The 24,226-nt window shown below is 37.6% G+C and overlaps 5 protein-coding genes across 9 annotated transcripts in view; 3 read left to right on the top strand and 2 right to left on the bottom strand.

Annotated features, from left to right (window-relative positions):
* LOC145479086 (uncharacterized) overlaps positions 1–24,226 on the bottom strand; it is a 243,610-nt gene that overhangs the window by 109,547 nt on the left and 109,837 nt on the right. The window lies entirely within an intron of this gene.
* The window catches only part of LOC145479100 (uncharacterized), a 76,592-nt gene that overhangs the window by 32,737 nt on the left and 19,629 nt on the right, over positions 1–24,226 (top strand). The window lies entirely within an intron of this gene.
* Positions 2,178–6,594, bottom strand: LOC145479065 (bcl-2 homologous antagonist/killer-like). The gene is made up of 2 exons (XM_081457307.1): positions 5,528–6,594; positions 2,178–3,821 (listed from the first exon to the last, which is right to left on the bottom strand). Exons 1-2 carry the CDS (start codon positions 6,089–6,091, stop codon positions 3,717–3,719), a joined length of 669 nt encoding a protein of 222 aa, XP_081313433.1. The 5' UTR covers positions 6,092–6,594; the 3' UTR covers positions 2,178–3,716.
* On the top strand, positions 7,067–8,616 carry LOC145479064 (uncharacterized). The gene has a single exon (XM_081457306.1). The coding sequence runs from the start codon at positions 7,540–7,542 to the stop codon at positions 8,500–8,502; it is 963 nt and encodes a 320-aa protein (XP_081313432.1). The 5' UTR covers positions 7,067–7,539; the 3' UTR covers positions 8,503–8,616.
* LOC145479081 (CUGBP Elav-like family member 3-A) lies at positions 10,999–24,181 on the top strand. Of its 5 annotated transcripts, none has more exons than XM_081457332.1 (14): positions 10,999–11,430; positions 11,501–11,583; positions 12,984–13,032; positions 13,961–13,999; positions 14,370–14,498; positions 14,608–14,687; positions 15,488–15,652; positions 17,200–17,278; positions 17,439–17,654; positions 18,047–18,217; positions 18,852–18,923; positions 19,766–19,909; positions 22,496–22,631; positions 23,721–24,181. In XM_081457332.1, the coding sequence occupies exons 1-13, from the start codon at positions 11,247–11,249 to the stop codon at positions 22,621–22,623; spliced, it is 1,539 nt and encodes a 512-aa protein (XP_081313458.1). In that variant the 5' UTR covers positions 10,999–11,246; the 3' UTR covers positions 22,624–22,631; positions 23,721–24,181. The 5 variants fall into 5 exon arrangements, with proteins under 5 accessions (XP_081313458.1, XP_081313459.1, XP_081313460.1 ...); XM_081457333.1 differs by having other exon boundaries at positions 23,510–24,181; XM_081457334.1 differs by having other exon boundaries at positions 17,212–17,278; positions 22,496–24,181.

Genomic DNA, 24,226 nt, shown 5'->3' with positions numbered 1-24,226 from the left:
GGAGTAACAGCAAATCTTGCCTCTTCGTTATTACTCATATATATATATATATATATATATATATATATATATATATATATATATATATATATATATATAATTGCAAGAAAATACTACATTAATTAAATAGTATGTCTGCTAGAGTGCAATGGCACAAGGTGATTATTTATTTCAAGTGCTACAGGTCTCTATTTAAGAAATACATGTAATATTAGTAAATGAAATAAAATTTCTGGGTTTTTGTGAACACAAATACACAGTCTCCCTACAATTGCTAAGCTGAAACAAACTGGACAAAATGGAGTGAAGTCTATCAATTGACCCACAGATGTGATCTTTTATATCAGCTGAAGTAAACTTCTCTTTCATGAGAGGTCTGCTTCAATTATTTACAGTAACAAATATGAAACTAGTAATTGAGCACAGTTTCCCATGTTATTGAAAGATGCAGAAATTATTTTTATTTAGCACTATAGTAAGGACAGGAATAATGAATGCACAATAATAGGCAAGCACAAAAAAAACATTTATTAGGAAGAAATTCACTTTCATCTTTGAGTTATTTATCAATCATGTTTATCATCAATATCTCACAAACAAAAACAAATCCATCATACAGTAATACACCAAAATTTAAAAAATACTGTACAACTTTACACTCCATCATAAATATTTAATGTAATCAAAGTTTACAACCAATTGAATAACCAAGAGTTAGGGAAAATTGTGAAACTCAAAATACAATCAACACAACAAGAAAATTTATGTTGGGATGTTGACAGACTGTTGATCTGCTTCATTACTCACTAAATATTTTAGCTGAAGTTTTGGCATTCTAAAAGTTATAGCCTTGACAAAGCATAGCAAAATTAAAGAAATATTGTAGGCCAAATCCTGTATGTATAGTAATCACTTTTATTATATTAATCTGGTGTAGTTTAAGGTGGCCGAACACAGTTTTCGTGCGCGCTTTTGCTGATGCAATTCAGCGCGCGCACAAGGATTGCAAAAAAAACATGCCGTCAACAGAGCGATCATTTTATTTACTCAACACCCGTACTACCTGCACTATTTTTCTCTATTATTGAACGCAGTATATTGATGGCTTTAGTCTTTTATTACAAAGATATGTTAGAAAAGGAAACGACGCAAAAAACCCGGCAATTCTCAGCTCTTTCTTTGTTACCGAAAGAACCCAGTTAAATGCAGCGCATACGCAGTTGCTCGAAAAATTGAGACCGATTGCTTTTGCAGAAACATGCCGATTTCTAACGATCCAGTCGTTAGAATTTCAAGAAATTTGGCAAAACAATAGTTCAGAAACCACGTGAATGATTTATCGCAAAAAATTTGAATTTTGACATAGGGAATTTTTAATAATACAGAACATGCAGTGAAAACGGTTAACGGCGAATTACGAAAATTGCCTATGTCAAAATTTTATTAGAACAGTGTTGACAGAAGAGATTTAATGTCAATTCATAGTGGGCAAATGAAAAAAAATCTAACGACTGAATTTTTTTTAAATAAACAAAAACCATTTTTTAAGCCTTGTTTTTAACCAGCGCCATTGCCATGGCAACAGCACACACCTTAGCCAAAATGCGATAATAAACCCTTCTTTGGTTAACCTTGACGCTTGCAAAAAACGGGCGCCAAAGCATAAATAGCTTAAAAGTAATGGTGAATTAAGCATAGGCTCTTGAAAACTGTGTTCAGCCACCTTAAATGAGCATGCTCATCTAGTCTAAATAGACTCAAAAACTCTTTTCAAAGGGTTCAATGCTCCAAATTAAAAAAAAATAATTATTATTATTACAGCATCATTACTAAAACATTACTGATGGAATTGTAAATAATCAATATTAAAAGTACAATCAAGCCTTTCAAAAAGGCATCATATAACAGTTCAAATTTCAGAGGATGAGAGTGAACTATTTGCTGACGGGTTACAACAGCAGTATTCTGTTTATATAAGAGTGGACATCAATGTTTAGGATGAGATGGCAAACTGGTGGGATTTTTGGGGAGCATTCATTCACAGTTAAGATATGGCCTGCTAAATAACAATTTATTTATTATTCCTTTTGCCCAAAATTAACACTCTTGACTGATGCAATTCAGCAAAGCTTAAGAAAGGAAACCTCCTTTGTCATTTAGATCATAAGGAGAAGAAGAAAACAAGAAAATTATATTTATTACTGGAAGCCCAGATTTGTAACAAAAATACTCCATGCCAAGATTTGCATTGGACATGATCACTAATCCAGTACACAAAAAAATCTGAGATATCTGGTAAGATAGTATTTTGTTTTACTTTGCCATTAGCTATCTAAACAATACTACTACTAATTACATTTCTGACCATTCATTCTTTATACATTTTCTTTGATACTGGCAAGTCCTTTTACAAGTCTGAGTTACCTGTGCTATCAATGAAGGATTGTTTATAAAAATTGATACCAGTACATACAAAACTGTGCCTATTTCAAAAAAAAAACAGCCACAAAATAAACATCTATTGCTAATGCATGCTGTTATCAGTGGTCTAAAACCCGGAAAGTTTGTTGTTTTTTTTTCCTGAGAAATGAGTGAAACAAATTTTGATCCATTTTTCGAGATACAAGGCTTAAACACTTAATAGCAATTGGATAACATTGAGAGAATTTCTTCTTGAATTGAACAACAGCAATAATCTGTGGGACTGATTCTTATGAAAGTTTTGGAAGAGACCATCAAAATAAATTAAAACACTTAAAATGTAAAACTCAGCATTCATTGCCAGCTTGGTTTAAGTCTTCCACTCATAACATTCTTCACATTTTCAAGCCAAGATTCTAAAAATTGTGCAATATTATTACAAAAACACCCACATGTTGATGTAACTTTCAATTAAGTGAATGGCAAAGTTACAATAGTAGAATCTGGGTTTAAAAGTAACTACAGTCAACTCAACTGCGGACACCCTGCTATTCATTCACTATTGTGTACACCCACTATTACAGACAAGTTACATCCCTAGCCAAAACTAAAAAGAAATGTATAGAAACAACTCCTGCTAATATGGACTTCCACCATTAAGGAATTACGGTTACTTCATGCGGTCCCAAAGTAATATTTTGTTCTTCTCTCGTTACGACAGACAACTTGGATGTATTAAATTACCTCCTTATTCTGCACCAGTCCTTTGGAATGTTTATTAATTTGTGCATGAGTTATTTTGAGTTATATTAGAATCATGATGAAGTCTCAAAGTAAATGTCTACTAAAAATTAAAAGGAAGTGGAAATCTTAAAGAGTATAGCAGTATACATTATTTGTGACACTTAGCAACTAAAAGTTGAGTCATTTTCATTAGACCCTGCTATTCCAAACTCTCTCTATAATGAACACCAAATGACAGTCCCAAGGGTGTCCGCTATGACAAGAGTTGACTGTAGTTAGAATAAAGTTACCATGATCATATCTGATATACAATGTAAGTATGTTTTTCAAATTTGCATGAAATGTTTGTCAAAAAAAATTTATATCTCCATCTAAGGGCAGTAATTTCACCACTCTGGAAGCTTCATAGAGACTGCAACCAGCTGTGATTGATGGCTGCCAATGGAAACCATTGACTAATCATTCAGCTCATTTGTCAAAAGCTGGTATTCAGTCTCTTGGAGTTTACAGAGTGGCAAATTATTAGCAACAGTCACAACTGTCAATTTATTTCATGTCTTCCTTGCAGCAAGGTAAACTGCCATAGTTCCTAACATAAGCACAATTCCAACTGTGTACCAGCTGGGTTCTGACAGCCGGAAATCTAGCACAGCTCTCTGTGGAGGAAAGATATTAAGATTAGAAAAAAATACCATATTCTAAGAAAGAATCACAAATATGAGCATTTTCATTTGTCTGAATGACAATCTGTGGTCCAATTTAAGACTATCTTTTTTGCCTTTTATTTAAAACGTGAAAACATCTTAACAGTACTTTGTATCTCTTGGAAAGCAAACTTAGTCCAGAAAGTAACAAGAGTGGGAACAAAAGGTGTAGAAGAAACTCAAGCTGCAGTCCTGACATCACTTCTTGAGTGCCTTATGAGAGGACAAAGCATGGTTAAGGCTCTTTACAAGCCTGTTTAATAAAATGTCAGCTTCAAAACTTCAGGACCATGTTAATCTTTCAATTGAGTATGTTGGCTCCCCATGGGACTAACAAACTCTTCTCATTTATCTAATTCACATGTATTTACCAATGTTTTCCACTACCGCACTTCCTCTGGACTAGTTTGAACTTTCCAAATTCTCTACTGCATGTAGTCAAATATGAAGCCAGGTTCAGACATCGAACTTTAATGTGTGCCAAACCTAAATCCCATTTGAGTCATCTCAAATAATTAAGTTTGACTGTTGATTTAGATGTCAAACCTAATGCCATCAAACTTAATTGCTAATTTGACACAAAATCTTTGACGAATATAATTTGCACTATGAATGCGTATTGTGTGCGTTAGATTTGGCAAGTGCAACGTTTACACTGGGCCTGATCCATGTCATAAATGCCTGCTCATACACCAGAAACATTTCTTTCACAGGAACCAATCGTAAATGTCGCAGAGACTTGTCTGCTTACATGCGCAGACCACAGCTCCTGAGTTGAATGTGAAAATTCACTAACTTCTCTGTTTCTCTAAATTTTTTAAAATATTTCTGGGCCATTCAGGTCCTTAACCATCTGATATCCCAACTTGAATTTGCCCTTTAACAATAAAAACATAAACCGACTAAAAAGGTTCATTAAAAGGTCATCAGCTTATGGATCAAAGAGTTAAGAAAAAACACTAATTAAAAGTAAAATGTAAAGATGGAAGTTTGAATTGCTGAATTTTTCCCTGCTGTGCTATAATCCCTTGCAACTTCTCATTTTAAAAAACCGTACAATTTTGTATCAGTTTTGCATCAGTTTTGTTCTTTATCTTTACACCCTGGTTAATCCACCTCTTTAAGATTGTTTTTGCCATAATGAAGTCCATTAAATGTAAGAGCACATGCTTGCATCTGTCAAGTTTCAACTTGAACTCACTGATATCAATGCACATCTATGTGAAGTATCAATAACATTAACATTTCCAAAGAAATACCCGCATTTGCCGGCTTTGTGATAAAACTAACATGAATTCACACTGAGTTATGGTAAACACATGGAATTGTAATCGAAAACTTACACAGACTTAGAGGTGTGACGCTAAGTGGACATTAAGGTGACAAAAGATACGAAAAACAGTCAAACAAACAGCTTAAATACTGATTTGTCTAAGAAATTATTTAGTACACAAATCAGCATGAAATGGCGACGAAAACAACAAGGACCAACTAGAATGTTTCAATGATTAAGTCAAACGAAGGAAGATTTTTTTTAATGAAGAATTTGAGGTAGACTTAGCAAAAGTCAAAAGTTTTTTTTTTTTCAAACAACCCTCAATATCAAGGAAATGCGTAATTAAACTTAATAAGCTTATGTGCATGAGAAACTATCTTACCCATCCACCGTGCTGAGCAATCCAGCGAGCGATTCTCTCATTGAAGATAAAATCCACCACAAATCGTATGATTCTCCGTAGAAAACTCCCACTGAATCCTTTGCGTATGACAGTCACAGCAATTTCGTAGCCGAAACAAAGTAAAGCTACAATTCTTCCCCAGTTAATTCCTGAACGAAACAACCTTCGAGCCACGGCGGCAAAAGTCTCGTAAGCCGTTGCAGGCGTAAGGCTTAATGAATCGATCATATCCTTGAATTGGTCTTTGTACTTAGCGTCTATTTCATCACCTATCTCTCCTAGGCGTCTACCAATAACAGGAACATGCTGCGAAAATGGATGAACATCATTACAAGACCGCAGTTCTTCTAACGCGTCTGGACGTGCGCTTGCCGAAGGACTGTTCATTTCACCCAGTTCTTCACCTCTTTGCGTCTCATCTTGAAAGCGTAGGAACATAAAATGTCGGAAAACCCCTTCAGTGTCCTGTACGACCGCTATTTCATCTTCTTCAGGCTGAATTTCCTGATTACTTCTGCTGGACTCATCACCACCTGAAGCCATTTTTTTTCCAAAACCAGCGACTCACGAAACCACTGAGCCAACAATACAATAGTCCAGCGGAAGCTATGATGAGGAAACCAGCGAGTGATCCCGCAAACTCGCTAAAAATCCGCTTTTATCCCGCACCTATGCCGCACCATTTCCCGCATCCCGCTTCTCGGTTCGGAAACCATCATCCGCCTTATCTTTCCTTTAGAAAATATTCGTAGATTTTTTAACGAGTTGAATCCGAGAATCACAGGTTTTTCCACATGGGCAAGAAGGTACGGTCACTCACAGCTCCTGCTGGAGGGTCAGTCAAGAAATACTGAACATTTAGGGACCTCGCTAACAGTGACCATTCATCAGCCACTACTTGTCATGTTAAAAGCACCGGTCTTACAACATAAAATTGGATCATTTTGACATTTTAGCATCGGGCAAAATTGACTTTCATTACAGAATTAGGGAGACTGTTCATTCAAGAGCTAGTGAGAAGAAGCCGTTGCTTTACAAGCTACTTCTCATGACGTATAGATAGGTTAAATTACTGCTGCGGATTCATTTATCTCAGTCTAGGTTCCAGACCTCTAATATTTACGATATAAAAAATTTTCAACTGACTTGAAAGTCTAGTCTCTTTGTCAGTTAATCCTTTCATGAGTCCCCTTGTTCCGGTGGTTCTCATGTTCATGCTGATCCCTATATAAAAGAAGAGAATGGACAAGGCTATAGGGAAAAGAAATCGCTATTTATTGAACTTTATTTGCCGGTCATTGTTAAATGAATACTCGTTATCAAACTGCTTAGAAAATAGATTATCTAGACTAAACAGGAAAGGAAAGTTTTCTCTTAAATGGGGAACACTTTGTTTAAAATAGCAGCTATTTTTAGAATTGAATAGCTTGTTTCATTAGAATACACTGACAATTTTGAACATTTGTGTCACTCTCCGCGCCAGTCAAACATTATAATTGCCACCTGCTAGTTATCCCGGACATCATTGTAAAAACCGTTGAGAATTGTTTACCGTTAACATATTAAATGCATTGATGACACTGCTTAAATATTCTTGGCTGGAAACGGCGGTCAGCCTGATACAGACAACATAGCGTTGCTTATGTCTCCACGTTCAAAGGATTCGACGGGGACCTACAGAAATTCCAAAATATTTTTCAGTTCTTCGTCAATTACGAGGGTTGATATTGCTTAAGAAAGCGATAAAACTCTCGTGGCTTAATTGGCTCAAAAACAAAGAACAGGAGATCGCCTTCAACGCATTTTCAATTCCATGAGTCCAGGGCGTCCGATAGTTATCATAAATTTATGAGCTTACCGGCTTCACCATAGATACGGCTGGTTTACAAGAAGTTACACTCAGATAACAACACATTCGCAGTGTTAACATATATAGCACCGGACGTGTTGGTATAACTGTTTACCATTAAAGCAGGTTGCCTGATGATCTAATGAAAATGTCAGCGACGAAGAAACAAGTCCGCTTCAGCGAGACTGGTGGAAGAAACACGTCTTTAAGTGAAACTTTAACTTCGCAGAAAATAGAAACATCACATTCTGAAACAAGTTCAAATAACAAGAGAAAGAAGAAAAAGAAAAAGACGCAACTGCAGATACTTAAAGCAGAGAAGAAAAAGCTTAAAAGGGACTTGAAGGATACCAGAAAAGGAATTTTGGAAGATAATGAGCGAAAAGCAAGTCCGGATTACACTCCGTATGAAAATCGACAGAGACTAGCGAGGACAACAAGCGACAACCTTTCCAAGCTTCAACAACTAGAGAGCAAAATTACAACGAAGGAAAAAGTAAATAAAATGAAAATTCAGAGGAAACTTCACACCAAACTTAAGAAAAGATCTATTAGGGCCGATAAGCAGCACAGTCGACTTATCGAAATGACTTCAAAGATGGAAAGGATGAAATTAGGCGAAGAAGAATTACGCGCTGAAATAACGCGAGAACTGAGAGAGAGCGAAGAAACTTTGCCAGCCGTAGAGTCAACAATTCATTTGCCTCGCATAAACATGATAAGGGCAAATTCAGCGGACTGGGTGAAGCTTTCTTCCAGCAAAAGAGAGGCATCGACGTCTGACTGTGGCATAGATGAGGACTCCCGACCCGCTTCTGTGTTGAGTGAATCTGCAATTCAGCTGAGCCCCAGTGAAAAGAGAATAGTGGCAGATAAACTCTCTCATAAATACGACATGACAAGGGAACTAAGAAACACCATTCATGAACACATGATCTCTCGCTCTTACAGTTTCTCTTATTTCAACATTATACCTCCGTACAAGCGGAGAAAACCGAAACCACAGAAAACCAAACAAGCTTTCAATCGCATGGTTTACGAGGACAAAATAGGAGTAGTGGCCTTCAGCAAGCTGTATCCGAAAAAAGTTGTTTTAAGCGCTTAAAAATTCAGGTTGGATTCTTGCGAGACAATTTTTACACTAAACTTGCTTCAGTCGCGTTTGTTTCTCAGTGAAATAACCGGTTGCAATTACTGAATAATGTTAAATGTAATATTCTCCGGAAGTTTAAGACGTTTTTGACATTTTGTTGTCATACTTTTATAAATGAAAGTGGTAATTCGCCTTACCACTGAAATAATCAGACCTGAACATTTTTCTTCGATAAAGTTTTGCATTGTAAAGGAGAAAAAAATCCTAAATCGGCCATAAAAGGCGGAGAAATGTTTCGATATAAATAATTACATGTAACTAAGCAACCCAACGACTGCTGGAACACTTTGCTGTCAAGTCACCAGCTGATGCTAGTTATTGCGCAAATGTCCCTAATGGGAATTAAATTTTAACGTGTTGGCGGCTTTGCCAAGGTATACATGTTGAAACATGCTAATAGGGTCCTAACAGAAGTACGATGCGTTTCTTTATCCTATCACGTTTCCTTTCATTAATGTTTATTTCACAAAGAGTCAGAATAACCAAAAAGCAGGCATTCTTTTGTTTCCAAAATTGTCCAAAACGACAACTCATTGATATGAGTTGGTTATTTTAGCTGCCCTCTGTGACAATAAATTAATGTGGGGAGCTAGTCTGTCTAGCCTTGTCGGTTTACTAGCTGACGCGAGAACGATAGGATAGCAGATTTCTTTGACAGCAGTTTCACGACATGCGAACGCTCCGGTTTCATGGTCAGCGGATGGTTTCCCGGCGACCATCTCCAACCCACTCACCACGCAGTCAGGAGCAACCAGAGAACTCTAGGCTCGAGGTTATGACGTGCGCGTCTTGCAGGAATAAGCTATGTACCACGTGGCGGAAAATGCCCTTCATGTGAAAGTACAATCTGAGCCAGAAGCTGTAACCACAGGATAACACTATAAGATCCCTGTTAAGTCCTGTAATTAAGTTACAACAACGGAAGACTAAAATCGTACTTGTTTGCTATTTTGAGCTGAATGATACCGGTTTCGCCCCATGGCGAGTTTACCCCCATCGAGTTCGCCCCAACTATAAAATTTCTATTTCGAGTTTGCTCCAAAATTTTGTGTTCGTATTTACGTAGTTGTCATCGAGTTATTAAACGTTTTCGAAGAACCATTTCAGACTATGTATGTTTGATAAGCTTAGATGATGATTGTTCGCTTGTTGCAGCCGGTGCCCGCATAGTAACAAAGTCAAACGGTTACCGGTCATCTCGTCACCACCAGGGAGTCTCGCCACTAACGAACTCGCCACCAAGCGAAGTCTCCTCGCCAAGGCAGTGGATAAAAAAAGAGGAATAATCTCTATATGCGACTCGATCTGGTTGGGGGTGAACTCGATCAAGTTGAGTCGATGTGGGGACGAACTCGGTGGGGGGCGAACTCGCGATGGGGCGAAACCGGCAGCTACCTAGACGACTAGACGACTAGCTAGACGACTCTATACTGTAGTTAGCATTTCACTCTCAAGAGTAGTAATCGTGAAGTTGCAGTCTGGTAGACTCTATCAGTATTGGGTTCAACCCTTCTGTAGCACGGGGGAAGGGAGAGTTCAGGTACTGGACTAAAAATAATAATAAAAATAAATAATAAATTAATATTTTAAGAGGAGGCATCCAATCACCTAAAGGTGGTTTTTAAGAGAGTCCTTTAAAGAATAAAAGTTCAAAATATACATTAAATGTCAAAAATACAGAAGTAATAAAAGTTAAAAACGTGAGACTAAAACTAAGGTTTAAAACTAGAACTAGGATTAAAAATACTACTACTAAGGTTAAAAATAGTTAAGTCAAAACTGTTTCAGTTTGTGTTTAAAAATCCTTTTTGGCATAAGTTTCTTTACCTCACTTGGCATTGAGACCCAATCGGCTGATTGCTTTATAATAATACGTTTTTTTCTGCCCCATTCAGTCTTGGTTTGCTAATTTTGGACATGCAACAATTTCAGGTTTTGGAACAGTGTTGGGTATTGTAACCATTTCGAGTATTGCAAGTGTGTGGTGCCATAAACTCTGACGAAAGCGACTGTCTCGTCTCACACCGTTTACAGCTCCAAACAGTCCTCCGCTCTGGCATCACTATATGTCAAATTAAGGCCCCGTCCACACCAAGCCGGAGAGATTTGAAAACGGAGTTTTCCTTTTAAAACGGATCAAATGTTTTCTGCCCACACGAAGCCAGAAAAATTTGAAAAAGCAACAATCAGCGGCAGGAAAGGTCATTTTAGCAGAAATCACAGGTCGTCACAATCACGTCGTTGGTTTCAAAAAGCTCCGTTTTCAAACTGTTTCCGTCCACATTAAAACGCAAATACGGTGTTTTCAAATTTCTCCGGTTTGAAGAGCGTTTTCGAAAAGCTCCGTTTTCGGCGACAAGTTATTGTGGATCACCTGAGAGTGGAAGGTAGGTCTAACCGTAGAAATAAAGCTGCGTTTTCAGATTTCTCCGGCGTAGTGTGGACGGGGGATCACGGGGCCTAATTCAAAGGCTGATAAACAGAGGAAAAGTGCTATTTAAAATTGAGACTTTTTGGGAGGGAATTAGAGAAATGCCGCGAATGAGGTTTGTCGACCAGGGAATGGGTACTAGTAGACCCCAAAGGACACTGGGATACCCACATGTAGTGTCTGTCATCCATATTTTTCCTTCGCTTCTGTATTTTTCTCTTGCAAACTTTTTAATTTCTTTATTTCTGGCCTAACTAACCTTGGAATGGACATGACGTCGATGAATAACGGTGGAACAATTCCCATGCGAGATGCAGATGCAATCAAGCTGTTCATAGGGCAGGTCCCGAGAACGTGGGATGACAAAGACCTGAGGCCCTATTTTGAAAGCTACGGACAAATTCACGAGCTGACGGTTTTGCGAGACCGATTGACGAGAAGTCACAAAGGTAATTTCAGCGGCATAATCCGTGAAGGGTTTTTTTTTTAGCAGCCTCTAATGTTTTGTCCTATTTTTAGGCTGTGCATTTCTTACTTTCTGCTCACGCGACGCAGCTCTCGCGGCTCAAAAGGACTTACACGAGAAGAAAACCCTACCAGGGGTAAGTTACTAATTTATAGTAAAGTTTTCGTTGTAAAATGCCCACAAAATGTACATTAACCATTCAATGTCACAGACTGTGTTTTATAATGGAAATGACCTTCGAGGCTAATAACGGGATTCAGTCGTTGGAAGTGGTTTTTTACCGAGCTTTAACACAGACCTCATTTGAAGACCTGTCTTCAAAGTTTCCGCTTGGGTTGCTATTGACGGCCGAGAAACCACGTTTCTTTGCGGTGGTTTTCGTCTAGAAGTCCAATGTTGTGTCTACAATCGTAGTAATAGCTCGACAACGTTTGATCTGCTTATGTTAAACGAATCGAGAATATTTTATGTATCCTGTGGACTTCAATCCAAGCGGCGATAAGGATCGCCAAATATCAGTCTGTTTACCCACGAAATCGTGGATGTATTCTAGTACTTCCTGTTGCTTGTTTATTAGTAGAACAAAATTTGAATAATGTGGTATTGGACTCTTTTCTTGATACGTTCTATCCAATTGGTTCAAGATTAGTTGTATTAGCAGGGATGGAATTTTGCAGGTCATAAAAGTTGAGGAAAAGTACTATTAATTACATTGTAAGAATTTTTTGACTTTAGATAAAGTAACTTAACCTGCATTTCAGAATTGATAAACAACTGGTTCTCCCCCATTAGGAAAACCTGCGGGCTGTCCATGTCTTAAACTGTGGTGAATTTTCACCATTAACTCTCAATTGTTAAAAAACTAAATGTTTCTTAGTTCAACTTCTTTTAAAGTTTCAGTCATGTGGAAGCAGGTGTGAAATAAAACCTATTAATGTGTACCACACAAGTGAATAGTGCTTTTTAGGCATTCTGATTGTTTAACTCACAGGTGATTAGCAAAGTACTATTCATCTCTGAGCAGTATGGCACACTGAATTTTGAAATTGATGACCATTTACCAGTTGTTTTGGTCCGCTAGCCGTTCAGCTTGTGTGGAATATACTAACACAATTATTCACCTCAGTGTCAGTGAAAGTGGTGGATATTTACTTGGTGAATAATTGCTCATTGAAAAGGCTCAGTTGCAAGGAAGCATCTGTGCCGTAATAATAACCTTTATTGAAAATAGTACTTCCAAGGCACACAATAACCAGCAAAAGGCTCAAGGTTCTATATACCCATGCTTAGTTTTTTTATCTCTTGTCTTTTACTCTTATTGCATTGTAAATTACTTTTCACACTCCACTTACCTTTTAAAGTGTCACCAATCTTACAGATGCTGACATATTATTCAAACACCACTCTGTAAAATGGACAGGGTTGAAGAGGCTGGTTGAAAGAGAGGCCATGAAACATCCTCCATGTTCTGAAGAAAGGCTTCTGTTATGTACGATAGATCAGGTATCTCATGTTTCGTTTTTCTTTTTGTTACAGATGCAGAATGCAATGCAAGTGAAACCAGCAGAGAGTGAATCTAGATCAGGTAAGTTGAGAATTTTTTCGGCAGTAATGTGTAAGTACTGAATAAATCTGGCAAATTTGTCCGGTAGCATGTCCTAACTGAAATGATTCTTGTAACCTCTTGCAAAGAACATTTAAACTACTTCAAATATGCTGATGGATTTATACTGTGCCATAGATAATACATCCAATCTGAATACAGGAAAGCAGTTGCATCCTTGACAGTGTTACACCAAGCCCTCCAATCATGTGCTGCACATATGTTGCATTAATTATGTTGGTTACTGTATTTTATATGGCGTGGTATAAAGTAGCCATGCAATGCTTTTGAGTGGTATACCTTGGAATGGTCACTTGTATTTTCCTCGTATACGCATGAACCTTTAGGCCTAGGTGAGTGTGTATACTAAGAAAATACAAGTGACAAGTGGGATATTCCATGGAATACTACTCAAAAGCATTGCCTAACTTGTATATGCCTTAGGGATTTCTGCAACAGTGATGGCATTCAGATTGAAAATTCAACATCATTCTTCTACCCTTGGATAATCTTCTGCTCAAGTGGGGATGTATTGATTTATTTGTCTTTTCAATTGGCTAGTGTACAGATCTAACTTCCCCTTGATCTAAAATGTATTTTGGGACTCATTGTTATGCATTGTCCCCTTATTTGAAGAGATGTAAGATTCCTCCCTACCTTCTAGGCATTGCATGGTGTTTAATGTCCACTGTTTGTCCATGGATGGTTTTGTTGAAGTTTCAAATTGACTACACACAAGAAGTTATAAATACTAACGAACTAAACTTTAGATACTTTATAAGGGGTTGCAATACAGCTTTCAATGTTAACTTTTGGAAAAGGAACAAGGTGTCACACACAATCTTGCTGCCAGGCAGCAAATTATCAGCTGACTTGTTGTTGTGAATTTTATTTTTCAAATCACGACAAGTGTATGATGTGACATCACCATTAGGGTCGAAAAGTTCTGGTGAGTTAAATTTGTTTTAAACTGGAAACTATCTTTGGATTGGGTAATTGAAGTGCAAAATTTTCAGGTACAGCAGGTCTTTAATGTCTTCACTTATTTAAAGATATCTAAGAGAAAGCTAAATCTTAGCCAAAAACTAACAGTCAATAAACTCTGAGTTTCTAAGAATGTTCAAAATCTTATTTCTCATAACAAAATTAATACATCATTCAGTAGATTGGTGATGAGAATTACAGCATTCATCAACCAGAGCTTATAATCTGTGTCTCATCACTAACAGTGTATTAACAATTTGAGCTTGTCACATCAACTTAGCTTATATTAAACTTCTATACCATTAATATCTCATTTTGTTGTTGTTGTTTTACAGAGGACCGTAAACTGTTCATTGGTATGATATCGAAAAAAGCAACAGAGGAAGACCTTAGAATAATGTTCTCACCGTATGGAAGTATAGAAGAATTGACAATTTTAAGAGATAGCGATGGCAAAAGTAAAGGTTTGTGACACATGCTGTTAGAGACTGTTTTTTGTAGGAGACTGAGCGAATTTTTTTCAAACAACATTGAAGACTAATAAGTATGCTGAAACTGTCATGATTTGTTTAGGTTGTGCCTTTTTAAAGTTTCCAACCAGAATGCAGGCTCAAAATGCAATTGCAGATATGCACAACAGTACTACAATGGAGGTCAGTTTTATAAACTTAGTATTTTCTGATTCTCTTGAATGCTTTGGTAATTACTAGACAGCTGACTTAGCAAGTGTTTTGAAATGCATCAGTTGGTGTGATTAAGCAGAAGTTTCTTAGGATGCTCACTTTGAGAGATCTCTGATGTTTGACTCCACAAGGTTTATATTGACTATGAAACTCTGAATTCCTTGCATTCTCTTGAACTGGTCATTACTGCAGTGAACAAGAGTTCAAAACTGAGCAATAAGATGGTAATCTCCATGTTTTTGCACACCTTGTTTGTTGGTAGAACTAGATGATCAGTATAGAATATTTTGGATCATATTTTCAGGTGAAATCTCGCCCATCCCTCAAGTGGGGGAAGAACTGATTGGACCAAGCTTAACAAAACATAATTTCCACAGTAGAAATGGTTTGAACTACCATGAGGTTGCAGTGATTAGGAGAGCTTTAAATCATCACTCGATAACTGAGTTCATTTCAACATCAGGAAGAGTGCATACTCTTACGGTAGAATATGCATTGTGATAAACATTTACACATTATCATACCATCTCACTTCCTGCTGTGTTATTGTTCTTAATATGGCCTTTCCATCTTTTTCAGGCATTTATTCACTTGTCATGTTATGTATCCTTTCTGAAAATTGTGGCAAGTCAGTAGAATGTTGGTGTAGCAATGAGGCTGCCTATATACATTGGCCCAGGGAATAGATAACCCTCTCCTTCTTTTGGCCAGCTTCACTAGCTCTTAGTATTTACTTAAACTAAAAGTCATTTGTTTCATTGCTTTTTCAGGGTTGCCCATCACCAATAGTTGTAAAGTTTGCAGATACAGAAAAAGAAAAGCTTCAAAAGAAAATGCAGCAAATGGTAGCTCTTGGTGGCATGGGCATGAACATCGGGTTAGGAATGGGGTTTCCGTATTTCCAACATGCGAATTACAATGCAGCATGTCAGCAGGTGAGAAGGGTTTTTTTTTTTCTATTATTTACAGGGTCCGAAATTGCACTTTCCTAGTCGCCAATGTGACTAAAAATTTTGCACTGGCAACCAGAATTTCACAACTGGTTGCCAGCGGGCGATTAACTATTTCAAGCCAGGATAATTACACAAACTTTGATTTTCAGCCAAATCTATTGAAATAAAATTCAAAGCTGCCCGTCAATTGGTCACTTACTTTTTACCTTTCCGCTGCTTTTGAAGTATAAAACTGCTTTTCCTGTTATTATAAATCTTCCACAACGTTTCACAGCTACAATCAGTGCGAAGCTTTGCCGCCATGTTTTTTAAGCGGTTTCCCATAATATACCTATTGCAGGTGCAAGAGGCCATGCGCGTTCTTTTGCCCTAAATATTTATTCAGGCGATGTGGTGTCCAAAGATGTTCTGAACTCTTTCCGTAATTTATTGCAAAGTGGAGATGGAACATCCGTGAAGAAATTAGTGGAAGATTTCGATATTCAACATGGTGATCCGTCGATCATCTTGACAGAACGTGAAAGGAAAGATCGTTTTGAACATAGAGCAAAGAACCAAATGGCAGTTTTCAGTCGGGTACATTTCTTCTCCAAAAGGCAGAGACAAGAGAAGGTATAAAGTTGACTTGAAACATTTGGCAGTCGCACGAAACTGCGTATATGGCCAGCATTCAATTCGTTTGTCATGGTTTTTCAGTGGTAGGTGTATAAATAATCAGCGTGTTTATATTTAATCTTGTCATTAGTGGAAAAATCGCCATCATTGTGGCCCCACACACGTTCTCTTCGTTCTGATTCTTAAAAGAAAAATTGGCGACCAGAATTTTCCATCTGGCGACCAAAAATTTTGGTTTTTGTTTCACTGTGAAGGAAAAAATTTATTGACACTTTTTGGCGACCACATTTTTCCATATAGCAACTGAAAAAAAAATTTCAGTCGCCAGTTAGTGCCTGCCTAAAAAAGTTAATTTCGGACCCTGATTTAATGACACTGTTGTCTGTTACAAAGCAGGCCTGGGGTTATTACTTTTTAAAATGTTTAATTACACTGTTTAAGAGAAAGGTACTGCATAAGGAAAATACCAGCAACTAAGCGAACTATGTATTGTACGCAGGTATGAACATATTTGCAGAAAATCGTCTGGCATTGTAGCATTAGCGAATTATACATGTATCTGGGCATTTTCATTCACTTTTAATGTTCAATTTGCAGTCCATGACTTAATGGTACACAAGCAAATGGAACAATAATAGTGCACAAAGGCAAGCAGCTACCGGTATATAAAAGATGTCTTCCAATTTGTGGTCCCAACACTTTGTCTTTGGGTCCATTACTTATGGTATGGTGACCAAATTCTCAGTTAATAAAAATAATTACAATTTCTCTTTGGTATCTAGGGACTGCTACATTGGGGAGTACGCACTGTTCTGAGTAACTTGTCCTTTGAACAGGGGATACAAACTCAAAATGTAAAGGCGCAAATTTTACCAAGACGGTAGTTTTGTTCGCTCATGTTTGATTATTTATAGTTTCTTCAACAGCAAGCTGGTAACCCATCTGCATCATTACAAACTGGTTTCAATGTCATCCCAGGAGTCACTGGACCAGGTAACTATTTCTATACCTTGGGTCCTAAAATTGGTTCATGCTGCAACTGTTGATTTAGATACCAGTGTTCAGTATTTTTTTTGTTTTGTTTAAAGGTGCTCATTTTAGGTTGGTAAGACCAGACGTCATTAATTGAATCCTTTTTTTTTGTGTGCTGTAGCTGTCGCTCCTGGAACCATGGGTGCTTTGGTGGCTGCTTCTGTACTTGCACAACAACAGCAACAGCACCAAGCAGTACAGCAATCATCTTCATCACAGAACAACATCTTAGGAGGGACGGCTGGTCTGGTAAACAGTAATGCCGTATCTACAGGTGGTGCTACCAATACATCTTCAATGATTGGAGTGCAAGGTGTCCCTGGAGTAACTGGCCTTGGTAAGTGTGATCATTTTGCCCTTATGTTTCATATCAAGCCTGATATCTGGAGAAGGTATGAAAGTTCTTTGTCTAGTTATTCATATGCAGAAAAAGGTATAGAAAGTGAAGCCCAGAATTTGATCTAAGCTGAAACAAGATGATAGGATTTTGTTAGGTGAGATCTGTGTCAACAAACCAAACTTTCTGTTCTGGGAGATGAGGCTATTTTGGGAGGCTATTTTTCAGGGTATCTGTGAATATTGAAAATTCTAATTTTTAGTCCCACGAGCTGTGTGTTTCAAATCCAGTTGTCCCCATCCCTTTTGTTTCATTAAGGTTTGGTCATCTTTCTTTATGCAGATTAATGCATTGTTTGATTGCATGTTAAACTATAATTTGCTTGACTGTAGGTATGAACATGTCCGGGATGGGTGTTGGGAATCTCAATGCAATGGGGGCTGGTACCCTTGGTATGGGAATTCCTGGCCTTAGTAACATGACTGGAGTAACTAGTGTTGGTGGTAACATACAGACTGGAGATGCGCTTACTCAGGCATACTCTGGAATACAGCAGTATAATGGTAAGAAAGAACATGGTGAGATCTTTATATTTGGGAAGATGTTGGTTAGGTATTGTATTTTTCAAGCTATGGACTCCGCTGAAACTGTCCAAAAAAGAAAAAAGAAAAACACTGGACTGGTTCTGCTGTAATATGGACCAGACCAATTTCTGTAAAGTTCTGAAATAATATTACTTTCAGAACTGTATAGGAGTTCAATAGATTTACATGTATTGTGATACTTGGCTCTCTTTTTTGTTTTTTGATGACAATTAAGGCATTCATTCTTGACAAGTTCAACATATTCACATTCATTTTGTTAGTCCAAGGGGAAATAAAGCTTGTTGTTGTCGTTCGTTTGATTTATAATCACTTTCCCAGAAGTGGAGCTGAAATCATCAGTCTACCTGATGACCTTCAAAAAAAAAAAAAAAAACGGTTGTACCTATAAATGTACCTAGAAATGGCTAGTGGTAAATTGGTAGGACAAGGTGACAAAATGATGGGTGGGTAACCCTCAGTGAGCTGCCATCCCATCCATTTCATTCTATATGAGCAAAGATAAGGTCTGGCAGCATGGGCCACTTTGGTCCAGTTGTGAACTATCTTTTACCTTTATATGCTTGCTACATGTCCATTACATCATTTCTTTCAGCAACATTTCCAGGTGTTTATGGTCAAACTATATTCCAGCAGCAGCAACTACAACGACAACCACAAAAAGAAGGTATCTGTGAATAGCCAAATTAGATGGGATTATTATAACACAAAGAGCAAACCTGAGTCTCGTAGGATTTATTCAATATGGTAATAAACAGGTTTCTTGTACTGATGTAATTCCTCAAATCCTTGAGATATGCTTAGAATGCAGTAATCTTAGAAGGTACTAAAATGCAGCTTCACAAAAAAATGGATTGGGTTGCCTTTGTTACACAAGGCAGAATGTAAGGAAATTGTTGGTAATCCTGCATGCTTGACTGAAAGAATCAGATCTCTTTTTTTGAGTAGGCAAATTCATTTCTTTTGCCAAATACCTGTACTTCAGTTTCATCGTTTTAGATGAAGGATTTTCAGCAGGAGGGTAGCTGGTTTTCACTGGCAGGCAAAACTTTTTGAACTAAAATTCTCTATAAGAAAAACCTTCCTCTAGATGGTCTAGATTGTCCTCACGGCCAGTCAATTTGCCTAGTGCCTGGTGCTTAATAAAACCCATGAGGACAGTAATTGTTGCCAAATGCCTCGTTTAGTTATACAACCATTCAGAATTTTTCAGAGCTGAAGAGAAGTACACAAAAAATAACAAGATACATGTACAGCTGAGGACTTCTCACACGTCTTGAGTGGTTTTGAAAATTCCAATCTTGTGATGTACATGTAGGTAGTACAGTGACTTAATAATGCAACATACAGGGATTATTTAGAATCAGACATATAGGGTGCCTAATACCGGGAGCATTTGATAATGGGGTTTACTGAACACTGAGTTTGCCTTGGTTATGTCATCAGCATTTATTTAATAAAATTAGCTTGTTTCCTCTAATTTATTACATGATGCTTGTTTCTTACCAGGTCCTGAAGGAGCTAATTTATTTATTTATCATTTGCCGCAAGAATTTACTGATGCTGATCTGATGCAGATGTTTATGCCTTTCGGCACTGTAATAAGTGCCAAAGTGTTTATAGATAAAACAACAAATCTAAGCAAATGCTTTGGTAAGTTTTTTTCTTTACAGTATGAATTACAGTAGAACTCTGTTGATACATCCCCCATTTGGGCCAGTTGGTTGTATTAAAGGGACTCTTAGAATGCATAAATCACTCGCTGAACATTTTCCTTGCTCAAAAAACCAAATGTGACAAGAAATTGACCTTAACAGCATGCAAAGAAAGGTGTGTCTGATAGCGTGGGGCTGGTGGTTTCTATCCTTCACTGGATTGTGCAAATAAAGTTTTTTGAGGTTATGATTTGAGTAGATTTATTATTGTGTTAGTGGGAAAATGTTTTTCGGGTTAGTTTAAATGACGTTTTGGCTAGTGCTTCCTAGAAAACTACACTGTTTTTGTGTTTTGCATAATAAGAAGGTAACCTCATTAACAGGGTAAGGTGGGGTTCCACTGTACATGACTATATTATGCTCATGGACAGAGTCTCTTTATATGTTAGTAATGTATTATTAACCTTGAATTCAAGTAAACAGCTATACCCCTTAATCATCCTAATTTGGTTGACAGTACATATTTAGTAAGTCAATAACACTGTCTATATTTGTAGAGGAATTGGACAGAAAGAAAATTACAAGAAAAATTCATTAACTGAAGATACCGTATACAATAACTTTAAGAGCAATTCTCCAGGAAAGTGAAGCAAAGTTGGAAATGAGAAATTTTAATCCCTCTTCAATTTTTGTGTGGAGGTAGGGTGCCTTGGGGGATAAACAAAAACAACCATGAGAAGGTGAATTGATCAACATGACACAAGCATGGGACAGAGAAAAATTCTAAGTCCCCGACAGGAATCAAACCCATGACCTCCCGAACACCGGGCGGGTACTCTAGTATGCAGGACACCTGTCATATATTAACTTGGTTAAATGACCTTGCTCTCCGTGAGTTCTCGTAGCTCAGTGGATAGAGCGCCCACCCAGTGTTCGGGAGGTCATGAATTCAATTCCTGTCAGGGACTCAGAATTTTTATTTGTCCCACGCTTGTGTCATGCTGATTAATTCACCTTCACATTTCATTACTGAGCTTAAAATTCACCATCTTTATTAATTTATCACTACTTATGATGACTTCGATAGCGTTGATCCTAGCAGTATGCAGGACACCTGTCATATATGAACTCAGTTAAATGACCTTGCTCTCCATGAGTTCTCGTAGCTAAGTGGATAGTGCGCCTGCCCAGTGTTCGGGAGGTCATGCGTTCAATTCCTGTCGGGGACTCAGAATTTTCCTTTGTCCCACGCTCATGTCATGTTGATTAATTCACCTTCACATTTCATTACCAAGCTTAAAATTCACCATCTTTATTAATTTATCAACAACAATCATATTGGGATTGGCAGATGTATCGTCGCCATGGTAACCGCACTAGCTGACGTCGGCCTCAGGACCATGTTTTGAACTAAAGTTCCACTCTCAAAAAGTAAAAGGAAACGAGTGTGGTTCTCAGGTGCATGTGAACCAATTCAAATGAAATTCATACAGATGGTAGAGCCACTCTTCCAGTTTATGAAATTTGCCGTTAAAATATTTTGGGTTTTATAAACTATGTTCCCTGTCAGCCATTTAGACAAGCAGGAAAAACAAGCACAACCATATTCATAATTTCTCCAAAAGTACTCTTTCCACAGAAACCAAATTAGCAGCAGAGATTACACAGATATTACCGTTTCTAAATTTCATAAAATCAATTTGGGGAAAACTATATTCTGGCCATGGGTGCTGAAGACACCTGGGGCAAATTGAAAAAAATTGCAAAATTGGTAATTTTGAGGGCTCTAGTATTTGGGTCAAACAGGCTTTAGAGAGAGAAAATCAGCTTCAAAACTAGCTTTTATCATCTTTTCTGTTTTTGTTAATCGCCCAGGTAACGTACCTGTACACAAAAAATGAAGGGGGGTTTTAAAATTTTCATTTACAACTTTGCTTCACTTTCCTGGAGAATTGCTCTTAAAGTGCCTATGAAAACAAATGAATAAGTTGCCTAAAATAGTTCTGTGGTATTGATGATAATGTTTTGACTGTAAATTTTCCCATTCTTCCTTTGCTTTTCTCCCTCATCCTTCACAAAGACACGCCATCAAGGGGGATATTTGCTTGTGTGGCCCTTTTAATTTGATGACATCACAGGGTTTGCAAAACTCACAAAACTTTGAAAAGTCAATAGATACAGTGGAGATAGTAATGGCAGATACAAATACTATCAAACAAGGAGGGAGATATTTTAAAGGTTCAAATGCCTGCATCTTCATTGTGTGGTCTTCTGTAAACAACTTTGTTGCAATCCCTGTGATGTCACAGGGATTGCATTAAGGTTGTTTATTTGTCATAACTATTGGGGACAGTTTTCCAAAAATGTGTCCCCTATAGTTATAGCAAATTTGGTATGTTCGAGATCCTAGGAATTATTTTTTACACTTTTCTAATGAATTGAACCACGATTTGTTAAACTTGAGCGCTAAAAACTTTCAGCTGTGTTCCCTTACTTCTTATTGTTTATTTTTCCTGTGCCATAACATTTCGAGATTATAAAAACGTTAGATGTAATTTTTTTCTGGCATTCTCTATTTTTCTAGGTTTTGTAAGTTATGATAACCCACTCTTCGCTCAAAATGCCATTCAGTCAATGAACGGTTTTCAGATAGGACCGAAGAGACTTAAGGTACAGCTTAAAAGACCAAAGGATGCAAACAGACCTTATTAATGTTTTTGGTGAGTAAGATTTATGTTCTATTTTCATGTGTGGTTCTTAATCTTTTGCTCAAATATTTTTCCTTCCTTGTGAATTTCCTTTCGTCACTAATTGAAATGGGCATTTTCCATGCTATCAGTGTATCATTTATCATAGTATTGCTGCATAATACTCAGCAGCTTCAAAGTATTATTCAGAAAATATACTAGTCGTGATTTGTGATTAATTCTCGTAAGTAGTACTGTAGAAAATGTATGTGCATTGGGGTGGAAAGTTTACATGTTGAAAACATGATTGATAAGGAAAAAGCAGATGGGTTTTGTAACCATTTCTCTGCACCCTTACAGTTTGGATTGACCTTGTCATTTCTCATCAAAATGTTTTCTGACGAGACAGGCAGGAATTATTTATTGGGATCTAATGTTATATTGTCACGCATACTGTTTAAAGGAGCTCAGTGACGGTATTTTGAGTTATTTTGGCCACATACAAAATTACCTTTAAATGGCAGGAAACCTGAAAATAACAGTTTGATAAGATAGAAAAACACAATAGAGATGATGATAAACCAGAAAGGAACAAGGATGGCCAAGGATGGAGAAGATTAACACAGAATACAAACGACGAATTTGGAAAATTGAGGCTAACCTTTTCAATGTGCGCAAACCTTGACTGAGCTCCTTTTCACCCCAACGGGAATCTCTTTTCATCCACAAATGTCTTGCCGTCTTTGCAGTAGACATGGGGAGCCTCTCTCGACAGGGTTTATTGCAGAACATGGTTGAAGTGCTTTTGTTGTAGGCTGCTGATTGGCATTCTTAGTAACCTGGTTTTTCGAGCCTGTCCTTTTTGCAAACTTATGGCAAGAAGTGAATTGCTATACTTACCAATAACCCAGGTGCAGCCTGATAAGAGTGCAAAGAGAGAGATGTGACTCATTTTGTCACGTCAGGAACCAGTTTTACAGTGTCACGCAAGGTGTTACGCAAGGTACAGACGAGTACACGATTGTCTAACTACCTTGTACACGTAAGTTGCTTGTAGTAAGTGTGTGTCACTGTCCGCTGTCCAACGCTTCTAACACCTACCCTTGTCTCTGTCTCGCCTAGATCACGTGACTGTGTACGTATGTTCGTCGTCATGGCGGTGACCTTTTGCGCATGTGCTTGTTTGTGTACCACAGTTGGTGACGTCACTTGTGAACTTTGTGCGGTGGCGTGGTATATATCGTCACTGTTGGTGTTGGGATTCAGTATTACGTCACTGTAAAGCAGTATTGCGTCATTGTTAACCTTACGTAATCGGTGCATGTTTAGCGGTACTGTAAACTAATTTTTCAGTTGGATTGTGCAGTTCTTCGTTATGTGACTAGTTATATTCCCGTCAGGCAAGCTCACTGTTTACTATTTATAGAGCGTAGTTCGTGTTCATGTTACCGTCAAAGTTTTGGGCTCTAGTGTGTTCACAGTTGTTGTCCTGGTTTTCTAAAAACCTTGTATTGTTAGTGCTTTGTAGATGGAGTTGGTCAGTGCTAGCCTGACTTTTACTTAATAAAAGATACTGACTTTAATCACTGCTCATTTTGCTTCTTCTTCTGGGGACATCGGCCATCCTC

This window comes from Orbicella franksi, chromosome 2, assembly GCF_964199315.1.
Source record: "Orbicella franksi chromosome 2, jaOrbFran1.1, whole genome shotgun sequence".
Classification (NCBI taxonomy): domain Eukaryota; kingdom Metazoa; phylum Cnidaria; class Anthozoa; order Scleractinia; family Merulinidae; genus Orbicella; species Orbicella franksi.
This window is presented reverse-complemented; position numbering and strand designations above follow the sequence as displayed.

Bases quoted from the DNA above. Each gene is read 5' to 3' on its own strand.
- LOC145479081 (XM_081457332.1), top strand. From the start codon at position 11,247: ATGGACATGACGTCGATGAATAACGGTGGAACAATTCCCATGCGAGAT. The intron at 14,499-14,607 runs GTTTGTGACACA...TGATTTGTTTAG, and splicing joins TAGCGATGGCAAAAGTAAAG to GTTGTGCCTTTTTAAAGTTT. The intron at 17,279-17,438 runs GTAACTATTTCT...TGTGTGCTGTAG, and splicing joins CCCAGGAGTCACTGGACCAG to CTGTCGCTCCTGGAACCATG.
- LOC145479065 (XM_081457307.1), bottom strand. From the start codon at position 6,091: ATGGCTTCAGGTGGTGATGAGTCCAGCAGAAGTAATCAGGAAATTCAG. The intron at 3,822-5,527 runs GTAAGATAGTTT...TTTCCTCCACAG, and splicing joins TTGCTCAGCACGGTGGATGG to AGAGCTGTGCTAGATTTCCG.
- LOC145479064 (XM_081457306.1), top strand. From the start codon at position 7,540: ATGAAAATGTCAGCGACGAAGAAACAAGTCCGCTTCAGCGAGACTGGT.